At 34.2% G+C, this 27,094-nt stretch overlaps 1 protein-coding gene and 1 pseudogene across 1 annotated transcript; one reads left to right on the top strand and one right to left on the bottom strand.

Moving 5' to 3' along the window:
- Positions 1-261: 261 nt before the first annotated feature.
- Positions 262-10,874, bottom strand: LOC111023476 (mitochondrial ATP-independent inner membrane protease subunit 2). Its single transcript, XM_022300919.2, has 5 exons — positions 10,610-10,874; positions 8,659-8,831; positions 2,568-2,751; positions 725-831; positions 262-616 (listed from the first exon to the last, which is right to left on the bottom strand). Exons 1-5 carry the CDS (start codon positions 10,679-10,681, stop codon positions 535-537), a joined length of 618 nt encoding a protein of 205 aa, XP_022156611.1. The 5' UTR covers positions 10,682-10,874; the 3' UTR covers positions 262-534.
- Positions 10,875-12,970: 2,096 nt separating this feature from the next.
- LOC148208902 (protein FAR1-RELATED SEQUENCE 5-like) lies at positions 12,971-21,300 on the top strand (annotated as a pseudogene).
- The last annotated feature ends 5,794 nt before the right edge of the window (positions 21,301-27,094 follow it).

Below are 27,094 nucleotides of genomic sequence, written 5' to 3'. Positions count from 1 at the left end.
TTTATATGATAAAAATTGACACTAAAATTTGATGAGACCTTTTATGGTAAGGACTAAAAATTTATTACATGCTAAAATTTAGAAGCTAAATTGTCACCAATTTAAAAGTACGACAATTAAATCATTACAAACTAAAGTTTATGACCTAAATAAAGTACATGGATTAAATGTGCCTTTTAACGTACAATATTTCAAACATTTTTTTTCAAAAGAATTCATAGCTAACATTAACTTCTATGGTACCAAATTCCCAGGCTAATGTCAAGGCAAGTAGAACAGCAGCAGTAATCATTTTATTGCTTTTTTCTCTTTTTCTTAGAAGCTAAGTCTGAGAAGTAAAACTGAATATGGGTAAAATCTTATGGATGGTTACAGGCCATTTTCATGCTTCGGTAGTAAACAAAGATTAGAACCAACCCAATTGGAACTCAAATATCCCCAAATCCATTGAAAAATTTGGAGTTCATCTGCAATGAAAAATTGGCAAAAAGAGATTGATTGGTTACATACAGACCAGATTATAACTTGCTTCTTTCAGGCCTTGTGGTTTTTTGCCATCTCATCGACGTCCAGTTCGACTTCCAATACTGGCGAATCCTTTCTCATGCTAAAATAACTAGTAAACCAACACAAAACTCAGTCAGTCAGATAACAAAACTCATTCAGTCACAAGAACACTTCTGCACTCCTTTTATAGAGCAGCCTACACAGTAGAGGGGCTAACCTATTCTGCACTGGGCCATGATCGACCGCAGTTCGTAGGCAATATATGACTCTGCCTACAATGTCTGACATTGGAACTGGGCCGAATGTTCGACTGTCATTTGCTTCCTGCCAATTGATGAACAGGAGGGTGGGGGTAAAAAAAGAGAGAACTTCACTTTTGTGAGGAAGATTACAAGAGTTATCAAATCATAACACTAAACCAAAACTGGAGGAATAAATAGGAAACAAATTTGTTCTCACATCTGATGAACTTTTTTTTGTTTTGTGATGATCTTGGATGTATATTCTTATCCACCCTCTCCCAATACCACTTTTTATACACACTGAAAACCATAGATTTTGGGATGCCTGTTCAAATTCGAATTTGCCTTTCAACAAATAAGCCTTTTGCTTTGGAAATAAGAATCCCAAGCATCCTATTTCAGGCATCTAGATGTTTTTTTTCCTTTTTGATACGAAACCAAATTTATAAATACAAGAAACAAACTAACAACCTAAGTTCCAGGAGATGAGAAAGCCTCCTCCCAACAAAAAGCTAGTGAATCAAAACTTTCCAATCTTGAAGAATCAAGGATCATCTGTAATTACAAAAGGAGGATTTCTTGTATTTTAAACACCACAAGGATGTAGTAAGCTGAACACTAGTAGTAAAAGAATCTAAAGAGGCAGGGACGTTCCTTTTTGGACTCCCGATATTCTGTGGGGTATTCTCTTGTGAGGCGTTTTTCCTAAACCTTTGCTGCGACTTGTCTACCAGTGAGAGTCCTGCCTTGTTTATGCTCTGGAAGATGAAAATCTCAAAGAAGGTTAGAATTGTTTGTTTAACAAGTCTTACTTGGCAGAGTGAACACTTTGGATAGCATCCTAAGGCATTCTTCCATGGTGGTGGGGCCATTTTGGTGTGTGTTGTGCAAGAAGGATGTTGAAGACCTAAACCATGTGTTATGGAATGGCCAGTATTCTTGAACTATTTGGGATTGCTTCTTCCAGTTGTTCCAGCTTAATTTGGCTAGATCTGGGGGTTGCTCAGATATGATAGAGGAGGATTTTTTGATGGTGGGTTTTTTAGCAGTGCTTTGGGGACTCTGGTTGGAAAGGAACAAAAGGATTTTCAAGGATCTTTAGCGGTCGCCTAAGATGGTGTGGTCCATTGCTGGTTTAACACCTCTGTTTGGGTGTCAGTTTCTAAGGAGTTTTGTTCTTACTCTCTAGGCCTTATTTTTTTGAATTGGATCTCCTTGTATAGTTAGCCTTTGGACTCCATTAGTGCGCTGTCTTTTTCTATGCCTCTTGCCTCTGGGCCTTTTTGCCCTTTGTATTTGTTATCTTTCATCTTTTCTCAGTGAAAGCCTATCGTTTTTTTTTTTAAAGAAAAAAAAAATCAAAAGACACCGCAACGTCCTCAAAACCCATTTGATTTCTCTCCCTCCAAATATTCCAAAGCAAAGCTCTTCCTCTAACCTGCCAAACATCTAAGGTTTCCATCACATCATCCCATCATAAACTAGAGTGGTTTCTTAATGCAAAGTTCAGAAAATAAAATGGAACATTTGGTAGTTTAGGGATTAAAATATTATAGTAAAAAAAAAGGCATATTCTAAGCAAAACCAGGAAAGCTCTACAAAAATTTATGGAATGAAGTTGGAATGGCATTAGCTGCTACATAAATCCCATAATTAAGAAAATAAATAAATCTTAAATGGAAAAAAACCAAAAAAGGATATGACCAAAGCCAGAAGGGTACCCCATCATATGAGATGAGACCAATACCAATGCTGAAACAAAATTATCCATAGTGTAAGAAAGTTGCCATATTCTTAGTGAATGTCATAAAATTATACCTTAGGCTTCAACTTCTCATTATCTGCCAACACCCAGCACTGATCCTTCTCGAGTACGAAAGGCTCGTCTTTTTCATCAGTAGATGCCATTTCATAACCTTCAATTGCAGCCAATCTTCTCACAAGATAGTTCTGTGGTTTCTCTGGTTCCTTTACTACCACAACATCTCCAACAAAAACTCTCCTGTGAAACAAATATCTCAGCCCGTTAAAAGGTAATGATTGTTAATTACTAGCTCAAAATCAAGCATTAAAGTATAGTCCGACTCTGAAACCATCATAAACAATTCTCAATCATCATTATACTGTATGAGATGATTTTATACAAGCTCATGTCCTGTACAATAGAAAATTTATTGATTGGATATGGACAAAAAGGAAAATACCAGCAGGGAACTATATATATTACATGTTTACATGTCTGTGTCAAAGGATCGGGTTCAAGCTTGTTACATGGTATCACATTGATTAGTTATTCAAAACAAAATGCTCCAAAGTTTAAAACACCAACATATCACCACAAAAGTTTCATCTATGGACTCAGCCATAACAAAATCAAATTTGAAAATTAGGACAACCTAAAGGTGGACATTGTGAGATGGCATTGTCTAGAAAATAAGAATTGGAACTACGACAAAAATACAATTATTTTATTGTTACATAAAAAACAATATTTCGATTTGATGACACAATTAACTTTATTTTAAACAAAAGGGGAATAAAAAAGTGAGACCAAGAAGATTACATAAAGTAGTCTAGTCTAAGGCCAATAATTACTAAAATCCTTAGTTAAGAAACAACATCCTATGATATACCACGAATTGGTGTGGTATTTTGAGAAGGTGAAGAAAACCAAATATATTTTTTTACTAGGTGTCCTTTCAATCTTAAAAAAACGCTGAATAGATTGTTTCAGGTTTAAGGTTTATCTGGTGTTCCCAATTGCATTGAAGATTTACTCAAGCAGATCATGTGTGGTCTTCTATTCACATTTTTTTTTTTTGATAATAAACAATGAGAATTCATTCTTCAAGACGTGGAGCCCAAAAAAAAAGGCATACAACCTAGAGGCAGAGGGTCGAGGAGACCCCCTCCAAAGAACCTATACAATCATAACTGCCCTTTGAAAATTTTGGTGTTAAAAAAATCAGAAGTTTCGCAATGATTGGGAGCAAATTTGAGAAATCGCTAGTGTTTAGGCTTCTAACTAGTATACACTTTTTTTTTAATGAGAAACCAAACATCCCTTAACAATAAGTGAAACCAAACGAACAGGCCAAAGAAAAAAAGAAGCGGAAACTCTATCCTATTAAAGAACGTGATTGTTCCCTCAAAGAGGATTCAGAACAACCTAGAAGGGAACACCACCAAAATTTCATTACAGGCTTCTATATTGGAAATAGTTCTTCAAATATTAATCACCCCCCATTGGTTTAGGGTTTAAGTCTAAATTCAGCTGATCCTTGGGCTTTTTGTTGGTGGTTTTTTACTTTCTTAATGCTCCTTATTCAATCAGATTGTATTGCTCTTCGTCGAGACAGTCATTTTCTTGTTTTCTTTTTTTTTTCTTTTTCTATTGCTCCATTGGGGGCTTGTATCCTGAGAATTTTTTTTTTCCTTTATAACAAAAGGTTATCTTGTTCACAAAGAAAGTAAAAATTTAATCACCACCCTTTTTCTTTTTTTCTTTTTTCTTTTTTTTTTTTGTGGATAAAAGACAGAAACTGGTATAGACAAGGAAACGCCCCAAAAAAGGGAGATAAACTTTTTTTTAGGTAAGAAACTTTGTTGAAATCCATAGAAAACAAAAGGGAACCTAAGGGCTGGGGTAGAGAGAACCCCACCCAAGGAGCTAGACAATCTCTTTCCAATTGTTCATGACCATGGAAAGGTTGTAATTACAAAAGAATTTCATATAATCGATGCACCACCAAGAGGCGGTATACTGTACATTCCTACAAAAAAATGTCAAAAGTAAAGGACTTATCTTAAAAAACAGGAGAATTCCTTTCCAACCAAAGATGCCACACAAGAGATCTCGAAGCACAGTTCCATAAAAACTTTGTCTTCTTAGGAAGGTTCCACCCATGGAGAGCTTCAGAGAGCCAGCTATCTATTTGATTGGGGAGACAAACCGATAACCCAAAAAAGTCTAAGAGGAAATGCCACCCTTTCTTCGCAAACTGACACTGGAGGAAAAGATGATCTAAATTATCATTGCTAATCAGACAAAGGCTGCACACCGAGGGGGATAACATCCCTGCTGCACTTCTTTTGTAAAGTTTCATGGGTGTTCAGGCTTCTATGGGCTAAGGACCAAAGGAACACCTTAACCTTCTTAGAAGCTGTAAATTTCCAAATAGCTGGAATTAAGGAGGATCTCAAAGAGGAGCTACAGTCTACTGCCTTCAAAAAAGCAGACTTTGTAGAGAAAAGCCCTCCTTTGCCAAGCGACCACCCAGCTTTTTGAGATAAACAATCTAAAGGCAGAGGGTGGAAATCACCCTCCTCCAAAGACTAGACAATCCGGCTCTTCAATCATTCACAATCATTTGTATGCTATAATTATAATTTTTTTTAACAAGATACAAACTTTTTATTGACGGATGAAAATGAAAAAGATTGTTCAAACATACAAACTCCAAAATGAGTGAAAAGGAGAAAGAAAAAGAAAACATATAAAAAGGTAACAAAAACATAAAAAAGTCATAGCTAGTGGAGTTATCAAAATAATTAATGAGAAATAGCTATTGTCATCGCTTTCTCATTAGTGTACACTTTTTTAGTGAGAAATCAAACCTTTATAAATAAATGAAAGAACACAAACATCCCAAAAAAAAAAGAGAGAAGAAGCAAAGAATCTACGTTTACCTACCAAAGAACGCGACTTTTCCCTCAAAAAGGAGGATTCAGAACAATCTAGAAGAGAACACCACTAAAATTTCATTGAATATTAATCACCTCCAATTTGCATAATACAATCCTCTTCTCCACTATTGATAAGACTTGTTTTCTACTTCTCCTCAAGAACACGGCTTCTAGTTGTGATTGCAAGAAAGTTTCATCCAAGGTCTTATTTAGGGTTTCCTCTCAATGGTAACCCTTGCTTATTCTCCTTTTGGTCGTCCATAATTGAAATAATTGAGAAAAAGCTTCAAAATTGTAAAAACTCCTCTCTTCAAAGGAGCCATTTAACCCTTGGCCAGGATTCCTTTAATGCTATAAGTTCATACCATGGCATAGTAATTATGTGAAAATACCTAGGCATAGTAATTATGTGAAAATACCTAGGCATAGTAATTATGTGAAAATACCTAGCATTTTCATTTTGTAGTGGAAGAACATCCCTGTTGGCTGTTACACGAAAATCAAGTTTATCCTTCATACAAAGGCTAAGGGGAAAAATGGGGTGTTCGTCATAAAATAGAAACCGAGAGCATTTTGGCCACATCTGAACTGAAAAATGGTGCTTGTTTAACAGAATTGGCGACCTTGATAAAGTTGAGATTTTGAAGGATTTGTCCATGGAGCTGAGAAGAGAACCTTTTGAACTTCGTTTAAATCAAGCTACAAGAACTTATTCCCAAAAAAAAATATGATGTGGGCAAAGAAGAGTAAGCTTAGATATGGAATCTAAATGGTGACAAGAATCTCCCCTTTTTCCACCTAATAATGTTGGTTAGGAAAATGGAAAACTTCAACTCTAAAATTAGCTTGAATCAAGAGAATTCCTTAGTCTTTAATACAGAAATCGAGAGAAGTTTAGTTTTTGTGATTTTCTCAAAAGATGAATGAGGCTACAAAGTGGTTACCTTTAAGGCTTTAATTTGTCTTGGATCTTATTTCTATTTTGGAAAGAGGTTGCCCCGGGAGACCTTTTGCTGAAGAGAAAATAAAAAAAGGCAGTGGATAATTTGAGTAAAAACAAAGCCTCTATATGAGACAGACATAATGGTAAATTCTATGAAAGGAGTGGAACATGTTCAAATTTGACTTCTTCGCATATTCCAAGATATTGTCAGTTTGTTTAAAAGGGTTCTATTGTTAATGAAACATCAGTTTGTTGAAAAGGGTTCTATTGTTAATGAAACATTCATAGCCCTTAATCCTAAAAAAGAGAATGCATTAAAGGTGCCTGAATATAGACTAAGTTAGCCTAACTATTATGATATATCACATCATAGCCAAAACCTCGGTTGATCATCTTAAAGGAGTTCTTCCTCAAACTTTATTTGCCGACTAATCAGCTTTTATTTTGGGAAGATAAATACTTGGTCCAATTCTGATTGTAAACGAGGTAGTTGATGAGTGGGATGTAAGAAAAAGGAGGTGATGATATTCAAGCTCACTAGGTAGAGTGAATTTCCTTGAGACTTCCACAATAGATGGAGACGTTAGATTGAAGACAGCATTTCTAGAATTCACCTATTTTGTAATCGTTGATGGAAGAGCAAGAGAAAGATTCAAGGCAAGCTAAGGGCTAAGGCAAGGGGTCCTCTCTTCCTTTTTCTTTTTCTCTTGGTGGGTAATAACCGTATGGAAGACTTCTCAATTGGTAAATGTAAAAGTCAAATCGATAATCTCCCAATGACAAACAATGTCCTCTTGTTCTCAGTGGTGGATAAGGAAAAAATTCTTAATCTTCCTAACCAAGTAACAACTAACAGCCTCCAAGGCAACCTTAGGGTTAAAAATCAAATTCTCGATGTCTATAGTGGCTGGTATTAATCCAATCGGTCAGGGTTCAAGTTAATCTCTTCCCTTAACCAATCGGATTTCTGGGTATTACTTCAACATTTCATCAAAGAGAAAGACTTCCTCTCATTCTATTTACCTCTTGAAGATTCTCCTAGATCCTTGTTCTTTATGGCAACTGGAAGGTAACCTCTCTTCCTCAAGTTCTGAGAGGAAGGGGTGTTTGGTGATAGAGAAACATGGAGAGGAAATTGAATCCTCTAGCAAAGTGGCCTAATCATTTTCAAGAAGAACCTTCTGCTTTAGGGAGAGAAGTTATTGAGAGTAAGATGACGTGGCTGATTTAGGATAGTTTCCCAAAAACTTGCATCCCAGACTTTTTATTTTGTAAGGTTACAAACTATTGAATGCCAACAAAGTTTAGGATGAACAGAACAGCAACTGGAGTTTAATTTTCAAGAGGCCATCTTCTGATAGAGAGATGGAGGGTGGGAGTCTCCGGTGATAATCCTCAATAGCAGAACCTTCTGTTCATGGAGGGGAAGTTTGGAAGCAAGACAGTACCAGTTGTTTTTCAATTAAATCTCTCTTTTTCCTCTCAAAAGGATCTCATCCTCCCCACCTTGTTTTGCAAATATCTCTGGAAGTGGAAGACTCCAAAGAAGTGTAAATTTTTTCTACCTTAAGTCAAGTTGGTGCTTCCTTCACAAAAATAGTCCAGAAAACTCAAACGACCACCTTATGTTTTTGTTCTTTTGTGGCAGCTCCATGGGCAAAGTTTCTGGGTTTCTCTACTAATAATGGCCCTTCCTTTGATGCACTCAAGAGTTTGTGGTTGAAGGCCTGACTCCTTGGAGTTTTAGAAGTTCAAAGAAGGTGTAATGTTCAAATACTTTATATGGTATGCAAGTGCTTTGAAGTATTTGGTTGGAGTGCAGAAGGATCTTTTAAGAGGAAGAAGTTATTTAATATGTAACTGCCACTTTTTCACCATTAGATGTAAAAGGGAGAAATTAAAAACTATTTTTGGACCATCACTTTTTAAGGTGGTAGCCACATTGAATACAAGAGGAAAAGACAGTTGGAATATTATTTTACTTCATTCCTCCCCACGTGTATAGAAACTAACCTCTTTTGTAATCATTGGTCCTTGAATTACATTCTCTTTTGTCAATGAAGTTTGTTTCTCATCAAACAATAATAATAGAACAGAAAAAGTGGGGTAGGGGACTGACTTCACTTTATTCAGATGATCAAATTTAACCAATATTATTAATAAGAACCAAATTAAAATGTCCAAATTGCTAAGCATTTGAAATCTATGACAAAAATAGGAAACGGGTGTTTCAGAAAAAGAGAATAGATTCTTCTATGTTAAGAGGAAGACGAAGTTTACGTTGGATCTACAGCAGGTAGTTTGCGGACAAGAAGCGTCCCTCCTTGCCCACCTACAGTCGGAGTCATCTCCTCTCCTTTAGTCCAATGTAGGTATGTGAGCTTCCCCTGAAATAAATTCTTCCAAACAGCATCACCAACTTCTCTGTCAGTAATTTGACCTCCTTTATAGCTCTGCATCATAGTAAGGATTCTTCTTGTAATTTTTTATATAAAATAGTTGAAATCTTTAAAAAAGTGACCAAATTGTTCAGAATGTAACATCATAGATCGTATTTAAGAGTACAGAAGGAAAAAGGGAAAAAAATAATAGAAATCAGATATGCCTCTGATGCCAAGAGCGAGGACAAATATTCCACTTGTCACGCAAGATTCAGATCATTCCAGTTCACAGGCAGGATTGAGGATATCCAAAAAGTAACGCATCTACTTTCCCTCAAGACTTCCTATAAAATCTATCACAACAAAACTTTTGCTCAATCAAACACCTTTTAGAGTTCAAACATTTCCCAACTGAGAAATAACTACAAGCTAACCAGAAAAGAAAGAGAATGCATTAAAAATGAATGGAGAGATGAACCATCTTAAGATTTCGTAATTGGATAGAGAAATCAGAAGATCTAAGAAATCCAGCAAGTACGGTATGAATATTCAGGAACTGACATTAGATATGCACCATTTGCTTTTCCTGGCACATGGTTTAATTATAAGTCACCGGCAGCTAACACTCATTCAACATAGAAAGTCCTGGCTGGCTCAAACTTCCCAAACTTCAAAGTATTTATTTATAAGAAACTAAAAATAATACTAATTTAGAAAATTAAAACAGGAGATAAACATCCTCCCACACTCTAAGCCAAAAGAGATAACAAGAAATCTCTCCAACTTCAACTTGAACAAGAAACAACTTTACATTAATAGATAAAAAGATATAAGATGTTCAAGGAAACAACCTCCTAAAAGGAGAAAAAGAAAAAAAAAACCCAATAACCAACCAAACTCTCCAACTTCAACTTGCATTGATATAAAAAAAAAAAGAGAGAGAGAGTAATTAAAGAAAATATAGATTATGGAGGATTCCAAGAGGAAGCCATGAAACAAAGAATATGGTGAAACTCAGAAGAATTGTTCTCTCCATTTGAAAGACTCGTCTATTTTCTCAAGCCATAATTTTATTCGAAATAAATAGATAAATTCTGCTTTCTATTGAAATAGCGGCCAAACAGCAATATAGGGTTGATGTCCCTATCACTGGGAGGAAAATTAAAACTCTAGCCAAAAACACAATTAAAACTTCCTCCCAAAACTGCCTCGAGCAAGGGCAGTAAATAAAAGAAAAATGATGACTGAAAAACGGTTTAAATTTCCCTGGATTCAATGCACTTACTAATTGCCTCAACATGACCTATTCCATAAAAATAAATAAAACAGACTAACAAACCAAGATTTAACATTAAGCATTCTACTGACTGTTCCGTAAAGAATATGCTCAAGATTCCAACAGAAAAATGATGACGAACCAGTCAACTTACAACGTTAGTAAAGACATATAGATTTCCAGAGAAGCAATTGTCAAGAACTTATACACAATGGACAAATCCATAAGACTCATTGGTGATGGAAAACCAAAACGCTAAAATCAACAAATGCGAGCTGAGATCACAACTTGTGGAAGTAAATTCCCAATAACACGTATCTAAAATCTCAACAAAAACAAAAATCCAAAGCCTGATGACAAACAACAGTGCAAGAAATATCATTATTGTAAAGAAATTCAAATAATGCTGCCCATAAGAATAATCAGAAGCAGGTAAAGGAGCTCAAATTGAGTACTGAAACTAAAGAAAATCGCTATTGAAGAACAGCCAACAACATATGAATCAAAATCACAGTGATTCCGCAAACCCATCTGGAAAATCAAAGAATAGGGTTAGAGAGAGAAAGTGAAAGACCTTCCAACTGAGAGAGACGGAGTACTCGAGCTTGTGGGCTATGTAGCGGAACCAGGTTGAGAGAGAAACCATTTCAAGAAGCTAATTTTCAGGTGGTTGAATGCTTTTGGTGCATACCCTTTTCCTAAAACCCCATGAAAGAAGAGAAAAAATCCGCTATTTTTCTTTCGCCGGTTTTTTGCAACTCACAGTTCCTTGCGTTTTCCCAGTTTTTCCTTTTGCCTTATTTTGTCGAAGGCCATCGGATGATGGTAAATGTTTGATCTCCAATTTTCTTATTATTGCACGTTTAATTTTAATTTTAAGAAGTTTCAATCACCAATGTCATTAACATTACTTATTGGTTCAATAATGTAAGGACGCACTACTTTATAGAGTTGTAAGTACAACAATAGGGTTGGTAGCTGAGGTTTCGAATATCAATGTTTGGCCAATTTGGAGGGCAAGGAGACCAATGGAGAGTTTAGAAAAGAGATTTTCAAGGTTCAGGATCGTGGAGCTCGCTTTGGGAACGGATGATCGACATGCGGAACATAGTTTCTTCTCCTTTCCCTTGATTTTTCTAGTTTTGTTACGGAATTCTAGTTGTGATTTTATTGTTTTATAATGAATATGAGAAGCTAAATATCTTATCTTAGAGGTTAATGTAGTCATTGAACTTTATGCATTGTTTAGTTTTCTTGATTGAATGTTTATGAATGTTCTATTTATGCTTCTCTATGCTTAATGTCTTGAATCCATTGGCCATACATTGATTGATTTTAGAATATATACCTAATATATTTTCTATAAAGTGGCATAACTTGTACAAATTTTTCTATTTTACAATTTGATCTAATCCATTCGCTCGTCGAGCTATTTACTCAATCGCAGACATTTCTATAACACCTCTAACAAAATGACAAATAGTCAATTTTGAAAAAACTTATTGTAAAACTTCTTCAAATATGAACCTATCTGATTTAGAGGGGAAGAACTTCCATCGGTGTCTAAATTTCAATTCAAACATGGGTTTTGATTCACATTCCATGTTGTTGGGAAAAATATATAGATAAATCGATCATCCGTAAGTTCTTCAAACAGTAAGTAACAATAATAAATGAATAAGAGATAGGGATAGAAGAGCTTAACACCATATGAATTATACTAATCAACTAAACTAACGCCAAATTAGCAAAAGGAAAATACTTGAATGCTGAAGATTGAGAACCATTATGCTCCTGATTATGACATGACCCAATAGTAAATTGTTATGCGTTGTTTTTGAGATTTTTCTATTTTTTTTTTTTCAAAATGCATTTGACGTTTCTCGTCCCTGGAACACATCTCCTCCACTTTTCATATCCAAGTTACACGATGACAAGTTACACAATCTTGATTTGTCTTTTATTTTCCTTATCATTTATGGTTTTTTCTCATCTTTAAATTTTTTTTTATAAGAGTGAGTGAAAGAAGAGAAATTTCTCATCTTTAAAATTTAAAATGAATTTTTTTTTACATTGGGAGGTCCACAACAACAACGTGACAAACACATCAACAAATTTTAATAATCGAGAATAAAGAACGACTGATTTTGAACAAGTGAGTTAGTTTTTTGGTTCTCTTTACTTTTTTATATATTTTTTTGTCAATATTTTCATTATTTATTTTTTCTCCTCTTAAATATTTTCATTTATCATTCGTTTTTAGTTTTCTTAATCACAATTTATAACTTTTTTTAATGTTGATCTAAGCAATACATCGATTTTTTTTTTTTTTGAAACTCAAAAGACATTGCATTAACTAAGAGAAAAAACCAGTTGCCTCTTGGGCTGCATCAGTAGACTGAGAATCAATCAGTAAAGGCAATAACCATAAAGGAAAAGGAGAGTTCCACAAACGAGAAGCCTTGGACAATGACGCATGTCTGGCTAAGCTATCTTCCAGCGTATTATGCTTCCGATTTACATGAAGGAAATCAATACTTGAGAAATGACTCTCCAGCTCCAAGATCTCCTCTACCAACAAACCAGTCTCTGAATGGTAGACAACTCTCCCACGAAGAAGATTGATCGCTTCCAAAGAGTCTGAGAGAACCACCACCCATCCAAGACTCGGTCGTACAGCAAGCCTAATCCCTTCCCGAACCGCCATCAGTTCTGCAATCAGAGGGGAGTACCCTCCCAATAGAATTGTGCAAGGCATACTTGAGTAAATGCTGCCCAAATCTCACCACCAACCCAAGACCGATTTGAGCCTCTGTCAGATTACGTGCAGCATAACAATTGATGATGGCTCCTTCCGTTTAAGGTAAGAAATCACGCTGATCTTCTAATTTCCAGCCCCCAATTTTGCTTGACAAACCCTTTGTAAAACGCCCTAGAATAGCCCTCTTGAAATTCTCTAAATAGTTTACTATCCAATCTGCCTTGACTGATATACTCGGCACTTGAATGTTGTGGCAGATATTGTTTCTGTCATTCCAACAAGCCCACAATAACCATCACTGCGAGGTCCCGATCATCCCTTGAAAACGAAGCACACAAATGCTCCCAGCAGCATAGCAAGTCGTCCATCCCTCAGCATCTCGACGAAAGCTAGGGAAAACACCGATTCCAGATCGCGGCAACTATTGGACAGTCCATTAAGGCATGTTGAACAGATTCCAGCTTTCTAGAACACATAGGACAAAGAGGTATGACCTTGATGCCCCGCTCCCTTAATCGGGACCTTGTCGGGATACAATTGTGAAGGGCCTTCCATAGAAAAATTTTTATCTTAGAAGGAATGTTAAGCTTCCACAAATCTGACCAAATCTTGTTGTTGCTCCCATCACTAGATGACTGCTTTTGGCACTTTAGCTTCATAAACAATTTGTACCCGCTCTTCACACTATACAACCCCTTCTTATAATAATTTCAAAGCTAAAGGTCCTCCTATTGGTAGAGCTTAAAAGGATTCTCTTAACCACTTCCACATCTTCACGACACAAGAAGGAAGACAACGCCGCCACGTTCCAATCCCCATTAGAAATAAGATTAGAAACTAGCGGCTCCGCCCCACCCCACCTCGGAAAAGCAGTTTGAAAGTCGATTCTCTCGGGATCCAAGGGTCCTCAAACATACGGATTGAACTACCATCACCCACACGCATCTTACGCTCCTTAATAAGAAGCTCACTGCCCCACATAAGACTCATCCACAAATAGAAAGCTTTGTTATCCAAATCTGCATCCAGAATATTGCTGTTGGGGAAGTACCGACATGCTAGAATCTTGGAAACAAGGAGATTTGGTTCACTAAGAACCCTCCAAACTTGCTTAGCTAACAAATCCTTATTGAAACCCTCCAAATCTCTAAAATTAGATAAATCGATTTTTTGTTTTGTTTTTTTTTTTGTTTCTTAAATCATTAATCTGTTATTGTAAAATATTTTGGTGTACATTGATGAGATATGATTTTCAATTTTATGTTAAAAAAAGTTTGTAACTTTTTTTCAATTTTACGTTAAAAGAAAGTTTATAACCTTTTCAAGAGTATTTAGTACATAATTAGCCTTTTGTAATTTTGTAACTTTTCTCAAGAGTATTTAGTACATAATTGATTTCTTAAGTTTTGGGTTGTTATCTTTCTATTATAGCGTTAAGTAGTTATGTTTTTATTTCTTATTATCTATAATATGTGTAAGCTCTTTATTTTTTATTCAATGAGAAGAGCTCATTTTTATTGTTGATGATTATTACAATATTAATTCAATTTGGTATTATCATTGTTGTTGTTATTACTTTTTGTTTTTTTTTTTAAAATAAAATCATTGATATGTTATTGCATAAAAATTTTCTAATTATATATTTTATATGCATGAATTCTTAGCGTAAGTTATGGAGAACATAGAAGATACAAGTTTACATGGGCAACAACTATTTAATAATTATGAAGTTCATCTTGAAGTTGCAAAGCCAGTTTTTGGAATGGAAGTTTAGTTATGTGGAGGATGTGTGTAAGTTTTATGTCAATTATGGAGGAAATGTTGTTTTTAATGTAAGGAAACAACATCATAGTAGGAAAAGAAAAATGGAGAGATTTCAAGAACAATACTTTTTGCCCAAAAGAAGGGTTTTGTCGAGTAGACAAACGAAGAGAAAGTACTTCATATGCTTAACCAATTTTCAAGACTGGATGTAAAGCTCAAATAACATGTTTGCTTGGATAGAATGGTCAATATAAAGTTGTGTTTTTTTAATAGAAATCACAATCATGACCTTGTTAGAACACCAATGAAACATATTTTAAAAATCAATAGGAGTATTTCCAATGCTCAAAAAGCTCTGGCTTATGTTATAATATCGGATAGAACTAGAAGAGAGAATAACAGACGAGGAAGAAATTGTATATTCTTCTCTACATTATTAAATGAATGACCAGTGGTTTATATAGACCAGTTGGTGAATAGAACAATACAAACAGAAGAATTAACTGTAACATACAATTGTGAACAGACTAATAACAACCCTCTAACAAATTGTAGAAATAGAACTAATGATTTCTCTTCACCCCCCCCCCCCCCCCCCCCCCCCCCCCCCCCCCCCCCCCCCCCCCCCCCCCCCCCAAACCAATGTCGGCAGCAGCACAAACATTGAGTTTGGAACAAATCCGATGAAAAGAAGAAGCAGGCAGTGGCATTGTAAATGTGTTGGCAATTTGAGCAAATGCTGGTAGATGTTGTACCACGATGCGTTTTTTAAGGATTAAATCTCACACAACATAAATATCTAATTCTACATGTGTTTTGTTCTTGAACGTAAAACTGGGTTTACACTTAATGTTGAGTTTAGTGAGCAGAGCTTGTAACCATAGCAATTCAATGGCTGCGAGAGCAATACTTCGAAATTCTGCTTCTGTACTAGAACGTGATGATACTCTGCTTTTTGGACCACCAAGCAACAAGTTGCCACCTAAAGGATACAGAACCCGGAAGTTGATTTTCAATCGTCGGAATTGGCTGCCTAATCCGCATCAGCATAGGCACTTAACCTCAAATTTGCAGGACATTTGAGATGTAAACCTAATGAAAAAGTCCCCTTCAAATAACGTAGGATTCTTATGACAGTTTGCCAATGCACTAAGGATGGATTGTGCATAAATTGGCATATCTTATTGACACTGTAGGTAGTCTCCGGCCGAGTAATTGTAGCATATTGTAGGGTTTCAACAATTTGTCTATAGAGTTGTGCATCAGAAAAATTTTCTCCTCCAAAGGCAGACAGGACAGAGCCACTTACCGTTGGCGTTGAAACAGATTTTGCTTCAAACATATCAACTTTATGTAACAGATCAGTAATGTACTTGGTCTGAGAAAGAAACAGACCTTCTCTTGGTGGATATGACACCTCAATCCCAAGGAAGTAACTTAAAATACCAAGGTCCTTAAGAACAAATTGAGTGTGTAACATAGCAATAAGATTAGAAATTTCAGTAGATGAAGATCCAATAAGTACAATATCTCAACATAAATGAGAATATAACATTTGAAGTTGCCTTTGTGTCGAAACAGTAAGGATGGATCTGCCTTCGAACATTGAAAACCAATAGAGATAAGAAATGAAGACAACCTGTCAAACCATGTGCGAGGAGCCTGTTAAGTCCATACAATGCTTTGTGTCGTTTGCATACTAAATGAGAGTTACCATGAGTCACAAAGTCAGGAGGTTGCCAAAAATACTGCTTCATTAAGAATGTCATGTAGGAATACATTATTAATATCCAATTGACAATGCTGCCAACCGTTAGCCAGGGTATATGTTAGCAACACACGGATGGTAGTATAGGTTTAATAACTGGACTAAAAGTCTCAGTATAATCGACATCAACATCAGCAACTTGATGAAATCCTTTTGCTACGAGACAAACCTTGTATCTGGAAATAGAGCCATCGAAGTTCCTTTTTATTTTAAACACCCACTTGCAACCAATAACTCGATGATAGATGGCTTAGAAACAAGAGACCAAGTATTATTCTTGAGGAGGGCAGCGTATTCCTCTTTCATGGCTTGAAACCAATGAGGATAATGGATGGCATCTTTGACAGAGGTGGGTTTAACTTCAATATATTCAGTGAGTAGAGCTTTGGGCTTGAAGATACCATTCTTAGAACGTGTAACCAAAGAATGGGTGTTAGAAACCAAAGGAGCAATTGGTAAAGGAAGCAGGGTAGTAGGGATTTGTGGAGAAAGTCGAGGAGAAATGTTTGGAGAGGAAATATTGGGAATCGTGGGGATGGTCGTCTAAGAGGATGTATAAGATAAAGAGGTGTTTGTTGGCGTGGTAGGTACAAAGGTGGGGTCATGTACATGGCAAGGGTCATGGGGCAGTGTGTTTGATGTATTAGGTATTGGAGAGGTAGCAGAATGTGGACTGGGTTGTGCAGTAGTAGGTATGACTGCAGGAGTAGGTATAGGAGTAGGTAAAATAATCGGTAATGAATTTGAAACAATCTGATTGTTGGCAGTAGAATTTTGAGTAGAGAGAGGTATAGAAGTACCTTTTGCAGCAGGAAAGGAGTGTTCATCAAAATGAACATTTCGTGAAATATACAGATGATCGGAATTGTCTAAACATTTATAGTCTTTATGCGTATTGCTAAAACCAATGAACAAACAAGGTGAGGAACCAAATTGTAATTTGTGAGAATTATAATGTTGAAGACATGGAAAACAAAGACAACCAAAGACTTTAAGAAAAGAGTAGAGAGGTTTTGTATCGAACAACTTTTCCATTGGACTGATGCGATGTAGGATTGTTGTAGAGAAAGAGAAGCTTGAGACAAGAAAGTGAATCACATATCAACGGTATGTCTATGTTTACGTTCTAATATTCCATTTTGTTGTGAAGTATGAGGACACGAAAGTCGATGAGTGATGCCTTGAGTTTTACGATAGGGAGTTAGAGAGTGAAATTCTCCACCCCAATCAGTTTGAAGCATACGAATGGAAGTTCCCAAGAGTTTTTCACTAGTAGCTTTGAAGGAAAAAGGAAAGAAAGGTAGAATAAGCTTCAGATTTAGAAGTTAGAAAAATCCAAGTGTATCCAGAGAATACATCAAACAAAGCTCATGTAATACCAATAACCATTTTGAGAAGATCTAATAGCAGGTCCCCAAAGATCATATTCGATGAGGTATAAGGGAGTCAGGGACCACAACATTAGTTTGGGAATGAGAAAAAGGCAAATAAGTTGATTTTCCAATGGCGCATGCATTACAAAAGGAATGAACAGCATGAGCAACAAAAATATTGCATTCATTTAAGACTTATTTAACAATAGGAGTGGCTGAATGTTTTGGACAATTATGTCACAGATCAATATTAGATGTAATACATTTATTTGATGAAGAAGCATAATCTATATGTTTGTAGAACAAGTATATGAAGAAGCATCTGCAACATATTTAGAAGCAGGTAGAATTAAGTCTTGAGTTTGGGATGAATTTAGTTGAAAATTATACAGTCCTTCATGCATCCGTCCTTGGAGAAGTGTTGTTCCAGTCAGACGATCCTTCACAAAACAAATAGAATGGTGAAACTCAAAGAAAACATCATTGTCTTTAGCAAATTGGCTAATGCTAATGAGATTCTTTGTAATACTAGGAACATGTAACAAGTTACGAAGGTTAAAGGATTTAGTTTCAGATGAAATAAGTTTGGAAGAACCAATATGATGAATAGACAAACCTGAACCATTACCAACCAATACTCTGGAATCATTCGTGCAGGGAGTACTCACTAATAGATTGGAAAAATCATTAGTAACGTGATTGGATGCACCCGAATCAATATTGAGAATTGGTGTCACCATTAGAGCCTGCATTGAAGGATTCTGATGCCCAGAAAATTGATATGAGTTTGAGGTATTTGAACCATGATTCTGTCCATTAGTTTGTCCATTAGCCTCGTGGAAAGTAGTATCAAAACGAAGATAACAACGTAGGGCAATGTGATCAAATCGTCCACACAGTTGACATTGAGGCCGATTATTGGTATTCCAGTTGCGATTTCCCTTGTTATTGTTGTTGAAGCCACGATTTCGACCTCCTCTATTGGCATTAGATTGAGAACTATTTGTTCTCTGATCATTAGAAGATGAGTTTGGTTTCTTATTAATGCTTCCCTAATAGGTAAGATTCATAGAAGGAGTAGAACCATCTAGATTTGCCAAATTTTGTTCAGAACGTGTCTCATGAGCAAGAAGAAGCCCATAAACTTCTTGAAGTGTTAGAGCCCTAGACTTGGCGATAATCACATAAACAATAGCATTATAATTCGTTCCAAGTCCAGAAAGTAGATACACAATAATCTTTTGTTGAAATCTTTTCGCCAATAGCTTTCAAAGAATCAGCCAATTTCTTCATTTTTTGAAAAATAATCCTTAAGAGACATACCTCCCTTCTTTAATGTCTACATCTGATTCTTGAAACTCATAGTTTTAGCCAGATTGTTCGTCGCATATGTATCTTCAATTTTCTTCCAAATTTCTCGAGAAGTACTACAATCAAGCATTTCTTGAAGAACTTCTTCTGTCATCGAGCCAAGTAACAAAGAGGAGATTAAACGATCTTGGCGAATCCATGCCGAGTGAGTGGGATTCTCTTCAATAGAAGTAGAAGAACTTTCTACACCTCCAGATTGTGGCAAAAATTTTGCTGGAGATTCATCATCCGAAAGAACAAAGTTATCTAGTCGATAACCTTGTAATGTTTTGAGAATTTGAAATTTCCATGGGAGATAATTGCTTTCCGTAAGTTTGATCGTCGTCACATGGTGACCCGGATTGATTCCTTGTGAAATAGACGATTGATCCAAATTCTAAGATAGAGTTGAGTTGCTCATGATAATGGGCAGACTAGGATAGAAAGAAAAAAAATATCGTTAAATGATAGCTCTTGATACCATGTTATGATATCTGAAAGAACTAGAAGAGAGAATAACGGAGGAGGAAGAAATTGTATATTTTTCTCTACATTATTAAATGAATGACCAGTGGTTTATATAGACCAACAGGTGAATATAACAAAATACAAACAAAAGAATTAATCGTAAGATATAATTGTGAACATACTAATAACAGCCCTATAAAAAACTAACAGTAATATACAATTGTTAATTGTGAACAGACTAATAGCAACCCTCTAACAAATTGTAGAAATAGATCTAATGATTTCTCTTGACAACTTATGATGCAGATAGATCAGGAATTTCAATTAAAGCAACCATGAAACTAATGAGTAGGAAAGTTGGTGGTAGAGAACATTTGAGATTCTTGAATAAAGATGATAGAAATTATGTACATAAAGAGCGAAAAAAGCAAGACTTGGAAATTAAGAAGCTGAAGCATATTACAATATTTAAAAAAAAAAGATAAATGGGGAGTTTTTATTTCCTTTATGCATTGTAGCTTGATGAAGATGATATGATCATTAATATTTTTTGGGCTGATCCACGCTGCTCTATTTGTGATTATCAGCTTTTTGGAGATGTTATTTGTTTTGACACTACTTATTGGACAAATGAACTTGGACGACCATTTGCACCATTTGTTGGGTTGAATCATCATAAACAATCAGTGATATTTTGGTGCAGCTTTAATTTATGATGAAACTGCATAATCTTTTAAATGTTTGTTTGAAACTTTTCTTGGTGCAATGCCTGGAAAGCAATCAAAGACAATTCTTACTGATCAATCTGCAGCAATGGCTAAAGCAATATGTGATCTCTTTCCTAAAGCTCAACATCGACTATGTGTTTGGTATATTTTCCAGAATGCTGCTAAGAGTTTGAGTCATGTGTTTTTCATAGATTAAACCAATTCAGTCACGACTTTGACAATTGTGTATTTGATTATGAAGATGAAGATCATTGGTTGTTAGCATGACAACAAATGCTAGAAAAGTATAATCTTCACATATAATAAGTGGTTGAAAGATTTGTTTGAGTTGCAATCAAAGTGGGCAATGGTTTATGAGCGACATACTTTTACGGCTGACATGAAAAACACACAACGAAGTGAAAGTATGAATAATGTATTGAAGAAATATTTAAAGTCCAACTATGACATTTTACGTTTTCTTGAACATTATGAAAGAGTGTTAACAGATCAAAGATATGAGAAATTGATTGCAGATTTCAAGATGAATCAAACAACACCTTACAGCATTGGGGTAGAAATTTATATACCATAGATGTTTAAATTGTTCCAAAAAGAGTATATGGATATTCTTAATTGTAATATCTACAAAATTGGTAAGTTTAATGATACATTAGAGTATAAAGTATCATTTCCTGAAAGATCTTTTCATTGGTTGGTCAGATATGATGCTTCAACCCAAACTGTCACATGTAGTTGCATGAAGTTCATTTTCATTGGTATTTTATGCAGTCATGTGCTTAAGGTGCTTGATAAGAAGAATGTGATAAGAATTCCTACAACATATATTTTTAAAAAGTGGACAAAAGATGCAATAACTCAAGTGATTTAGGGAATCCAATGAATGAGTTTAATGGAAATTTTAAAGAGTCAAATGGAAAATGATACAACCACTTATGTCGTAACTTTTGCCAAATTACTTCACTAGCCACAGAACATGAAAAGTTGTTTGGGTATGCTTCTAAAAAGTTTACTCAATTATTCAAAGATTTGGAGAGAAATGAAAAGAAATAATTTTGTAGAGACTAACCAGCTAGGCAATGTACAAGATTCAAGTTTGGTTGGTAATAGTGCAAAGATGAGAGAAATGATATGGATATACCAATAATAGTGCTATTGTATAAGTACGTGGAGTTAAGAGAAAGCCTACAATTGGTCATCCTTGTAACCGATTGAAAGATTCACTTGAAAAGAGAAGATGCAAAAAAAAAAAAAAGTAAAGTCAAACAAAGCTTCTTCATCAAATCAGTTAACACTCACACAACTACAATATCAAACAATTGATCCTAAATATATTTAGTTCTTTTAATGATTTTTTTCTTTCAATTAGGAAAACAGTCAAATTATTTTTGAGAAGGATACACAAGGGAAGATCATGAATGATAGTCATAATTTTGATACATCGTTTGAGGTAAGAAAAAATAAATATTATACTTATTCTATTGTCAATATTTATTAGAGATACGTATTGAAAAAAAAATTATTAGAACTAAATGTTTGATTTTTTCTTTTTTATATTAAAAAATAGGAGATCAATGTGTATAAAAAAAATTGTTGCCAATTTTAAGTCAATAAGCAATATTTGTGAATAAAAATGTTGGCCCATGCACTGATTGACAAAATAATTTGTCATTCACTCAATTACTTAAGGTAAATTTTGTTGGGAATGACAAATGAATTTGAGAGATTCATGGATAGGTGAATGGATGAAAAACTTGGTTGAAGTAGTAGGTGTAGAGAAGAAGGTTGCCTTTCAAGTACACGTGGTGACCAAAACATTTTTATTTTAAAAAATTCAAGTTCTATTTTTGGGCCACTGCATTAGTATAAATAAGGGTCATTCTCTACTATTTTAAATCATCCCATTCTTTCAAGTTCTCCACCACCATTCTCACTTACACCGTTCTTCAATTTTCCAGTTCTCTCCACTACCCTAAACTGAGCACGAGATCGATTCCACTCCCATTCCGATGAGTGCACGTCTGAGTTGGAGGTTGTGTTAACCTTGGGGAGCTTACCGACAGTAAAACGATTTAGCACCAAGGTCATACCGATTTTGCTTTCAAGGCAATGGTTCCGCCCACGACACAACATTTTTAGCTCTCGATTCCAATTTTGTTCTTTATTTTCCAATAAATTTTATATTAAAATTATTTTATTTTCTTTATTTAATGAATATTTGTTAATAATTTATATTATATTTGTTTTGTAGGAAAACTTTACTACAAGGAAACTTTAACTAACAATAAAGAGGTTAAAAATTAGAAGATTAATTTGACATGATCGTGTTTATTTTAAAGTGTTTTTTAAGAAAGAACTAGATAGATAGAATTGTGTTTAGTAACAATATATTTAGTTGAATGTTTTTATATGAAATTATAAATGTTGAACATTTTTTATAATTCAATTTTGATTTATATTTTTATTGATTAATCAGTAATAGATGAATTTTATTATTATTATTTTAAAAGTATAGGTGGAAGATACAATTATTATGCCTATTTGTGGTGCTATTTTTAGCCAATGAATATATTTAAAAATATCAACTACTGGGCTCTTAAGGCACTGAAACATGTAGTAGTTGTTGTTGATAGATTGTGATAACGAATATGCATAATTTGACTAGTTTAATATTTGTCATTGACAGTTGTTGCTCATCCAGAATGATTCAAAGCTACATAAAATATGTGGCATGTTTAATCCATTGTCATGAAACTTCTACAATTATATCCTTTTGTAAAAATGACAATAAGCAAAAAAAAAAAAAAAAACTGCATAAGTCACATTTAGAAGACAATTAAGCACAAAATTAAGCAACAGAAGAAGAAATTAAACGATATTTAGCGTGTTAAAAAGTATATTATGAGAAAAAACGATATTCGGGGAAAACAAGTTTCAAATAAAAATATAAACTGGAATGAGTAATTTTACTAATTTTACTTTTGATTTTGAAATAATCTAATTTGTGCAAATGATAAATTAACCAGTTCGTGCAACATGAAATTGCTCCAATTTTTTAAACCAATAAATGATATTTACAATATTTGTGAATCTACAAGCTTAGTTATATTTATTTTTGTAGAAAACTGGCGTCAAATAAAAATGAAGATGATGCTTAAAAAATGGGGGGTGAGAGATTGTAGCGAGAAAGAAAAAGTGAAGGAGATATAGAGAAAAAAGTGGAAGGTGAGAGATTTTAGGGAGACAGAGAAGGGAGGAGGGACGTCAAATGCGTTTTGAAAAAAAATTAAAAGATATATTGAAGAGATATTGCGGAGGTATAGATGATATGTGCATTTTAATAAAATAATAAAAAAAATCTCAAAAGCAACATATGACAATTTACTATTGGGCTATGTCATAATCAAGGGCATTGTGGTCTTGAATCTTCAGAGGGCAAGTTCTTTCCCTAGCAAAATAGAATCACCAACTAAACCGCCGCGTCATATTTCTATTAATCAACTAAATGTGAAATGAGTTTAGAGACTATTTAGAATTATTTTCTAAAGGTTATGGACTAAAGTATCAATTTTTGAAATTTAGGGACCAAATAGAAATTTATCTCCAAATTAAGGACTAAAACTGCATTTTACTAAAAAAAAAATTAATAATAACTAACGTGAGTTTAGTTCAAAGATTAGACGATCAATCCCCATTCTCATATTTATTTTACTAAAAACAATCAATAGTAGATACGTCTTCTCCCAAAAGTTAATAACTTTCTCACAAATAAAATAATACTGCTAGAATCATTAAACCACAATTCTATCAATTTCGGAAACAAGATCAATTAGTGTAGGAATTTTTATGCTGAAAAATATGGATCCCACGAGAGACAACTTTCAAGGTTCTATCTTACCTAAACTTCTTACCAATAGTCAGGCCAATTGCTTGATTAATAATGGGAAAGAGTGGGATAAAAGGAATGTTTAAAAAATTTTATCTAAAGACATGCTTCCATAATTCTTAGCATCCCACTCGTTAAAGGTAAAATTGAGTAAATTCTTTCGGAACTATGACAAGTGTAATAGGACTCCGAGTTACTGCGCGCCAATCAGCTTTCAATACGTTTGTTACATTACATTGTCATTTTTCCAATATCATTGAATGGAATGACTTGTGAGGGATTTACTATGTGAAGAGTGGGTACAAGTTAACTATGAAAGAATATAGGAGGGAGAAGATGAGTTGGTGGAAAAATTTGTCGCACATGGACATTCCTAAGAATATCAAGATTTTCATATGGTGAGCGTGTCTTAATACCCTCCTATGAACGTAAATCTCTATGAATGATAAGGCATTGAAGAATGTGTTTGTTCATGTTACGTACATTGGGATTTATGCCCTAAAACCTTGTAAGTAATAAATATTTTATTATATTTAGAAAAATAATTATTTGATTATTTTTATTATATGCAATAGTTATTATCCAATTTAATTTATGAAATATTTTTGCAAAACGTTTTTGTTTCGAGCAGAGGATAGCAAAGACATTTCATTAGTCGATGGAAATCATCAAGTCGCAGTTGAATCAGTTGGAGGCTGATATTCAAATATTTCACTATTTTAACGTCAATCTCCTCCCTTTTTGATGGATTGCTATTACCAACTATCTTCTATAAATTCAAAGCACATCTTCAGCTTGGGAATCATCTTTTGTTTATTATTCTTCTTAAGTTCCTAGGGTTTAGAGTTCTTAGTTCAACACTTTTTTCATTCAAGTCTTGTATTTCATCTCTCTACAGTTTTCCTTTACCTTCTATTTCTTGTACTTTGTCTTTTTCAGTCTCGAACTCTGTCTATTGAGTTTTATCTCCATTCAAACTCGAAATAGATGTTTAAGATAGGGTCCATCATTACTTTGAATTCACCTTGTTAAAGCTTAGTTCAATCAATGACAAGCATTTTATTTATTTATACTAGTATTTTCTGCACTTTAATTAAGAGCTAAGTTAGTTTTTCAACCTCTCTATAAAATACCTTAGGAAATATTTAAAAAACAGCATGATGGAAAAGTTGCAGGTTGCGCTTGGCGCTTTGGTTAATTCTTTGACATTCTTTCTTAAGCATTTTCTTGAAGTTGGCCACTAAGAATTTTGTTAAACTAATGCCCACTACTGAAAGGGTTAGGCTAAGTAGATAATAGGGGAGTTAATATGAGATATAGCTTAGATATAAGCATGTAAGACATGACAATAGAAACAAGTCCTCTGACCCATAAAAGAAGAAGAGTTAGTTAGGGCTCGTTTGGTAACATTTTTGTTTCTTCATTTTTAACGAGAAAAAATGAATTGCAAGGCTCCAACATCCAAGAATTCAAGTATGATACAACAATTTTTTTATTTATTTATGTTTGGGAATAAATTGGAAATGAGAATAAGAAGGAAGAAACTTGTTTTTGTTGTTTTCAAAATTTCTATATAATTTTGAGAATGTTTTCAAAAAATGAAAAACAAGAAACATAATTAGTTGTAAAATGCTTAAATTTCTTAAGAAAATTAGAAACGAAGAACAAAAACGAGCCCTTAGTAATTTCTAGGTTGTAATCAAGCATAGACATATGGTTGCCCTAGGATTTAAAGAAGCCAAAAGAGGTTTGTGATAGGAGTAGAACTCATTTTCTAGTAAAAGTCAAGAATGCGTTTGGCGCTACTTTAATCATTGTGCTCTTACCTTCAAAATTAAGGTAGAAGACAGAAGGATTGTCTTTAATCACTAGCTTGTTATTGTCAAAACCAAAACACCACTACATCGACTATTTTTGTGACCAAGAAAACCGATTGCGATTAAAAGCTCTTCACAATATTTTTTAATCAAAGTCTCTGTGAATTCGAACTTGGAAAATATATTTTTCCCTGTATTAATTGAGGGCATGTGCACTTGCATGTATTCTTTTATCTGTCAAGGTAGAAGCTCAATAGTATTTCACAGGATAATCATATATGACTCGATCTTAATCCTGAATGAATTTACAAACTCTTGCTTATGAGAGCATGTCTTTTTGATTTACATGGGTGAAAATAACTTTTATAACCGATTCAATAAGCCTACTATTTTGAAGACGTGACCAAAAGAAGAGTTGGTAACATAACCTCACAAGTTGAAATTCACTCATTCATACTATAGAATAAGTAGATGAGTAGTTCTCTTAAAGTGTTGATCACAGGACTTTAATAATAGGGCCTCACCTTCTCACTACTTTGTAAGAGACTTAATTTATGGTTGAATCATAAACGGATTGTTCATTAGAAGATCAAGGATACTTAAGATATAAGATATAATTACATGAGTAAAACATATTTTTGACCCAGCTGTAATTTCGAACAACTCGTGAATGGTAGACTTGCATGTAGTGATTATATCCCATAAACATAACATGTCCTATAATATAATGCATAAGAGTGCAACTTCATGTTTATAATGGAGTAATATTGGGTTAATGAATGGAAATTAATTAATTAATGAGTTTAATTAAAAAAATTTGTATCATTGGAGCTTATAATGTGTAGGTTCATAAGGTCTTAGCTCATAAAAACATTATTCAATCAATTATTTTGAAAGAAAATTGAATTTGAAAAGTTCAAATTCATATTTAATGCATTTAACTACATTAAATAATAAAAAAATAATGAATATATTTGATACGAGAATTTGTACTTTATTAATGTATAAAATATTCTAATAAAATATTTATTTGAATGAGATTCAAATAATATAAAATTTTCATATATGAAATATTAACCTATATTATTTGGTTATACTCTAATTAATGTATTTGATATATCATTATATTTTTATTAATATATAA

The sequence above is a fragment of the Momordica charantia genome (genome assembly GCF_013281855.1).
Source record: "Momordica charantia cultivar OHB3-1 chromosome 9 unlocalized genomic scaffold, Mcharantia_2.0 BLBB01000009.1, whole genome shotgun sequence".
Classification (NCBI taxonomy): domain Eukaryota; kingdom Viridiplantae; phylum Streptophyta; class Magnoliopsida; order Cucurbitales; family Cucurbitaceae; genus Momordica; species Momordica charantia.
The sequence above is the reverse complement of the archived record's forward strand: the minus strand, read 5'-3'. Positions and strand labels throughout refer to the sequence as shown.

What these genes read in the sequence shown, in the direction of transcription:
- LOC111023476 (XM_022300919.2), bottom strand. Translation starts at nt 10,681, where the DNA reads ATGGTTTCTCTCTCAACCTGGTTCCGCTACATAGCCCACAAGCTCGAG. An exon ending in ATGAGAAGTTGAAGCCTAAG is followed by an intron (nt 832 to 2,567) that starts GTATAATTTTAT and finishes ATCAATTGGCAG; the next exon opens with GAAGCAAATGACAGTCGAAC. An exon ending in CATGGCCCAGTGCAGAATAG is followed by an intron (nt 617 to 724) that starts GTTAGCCCCTCT and finishes TTGGTTTACTAG; the next exon opens with TTATTTTAGCATGAGAAAGG.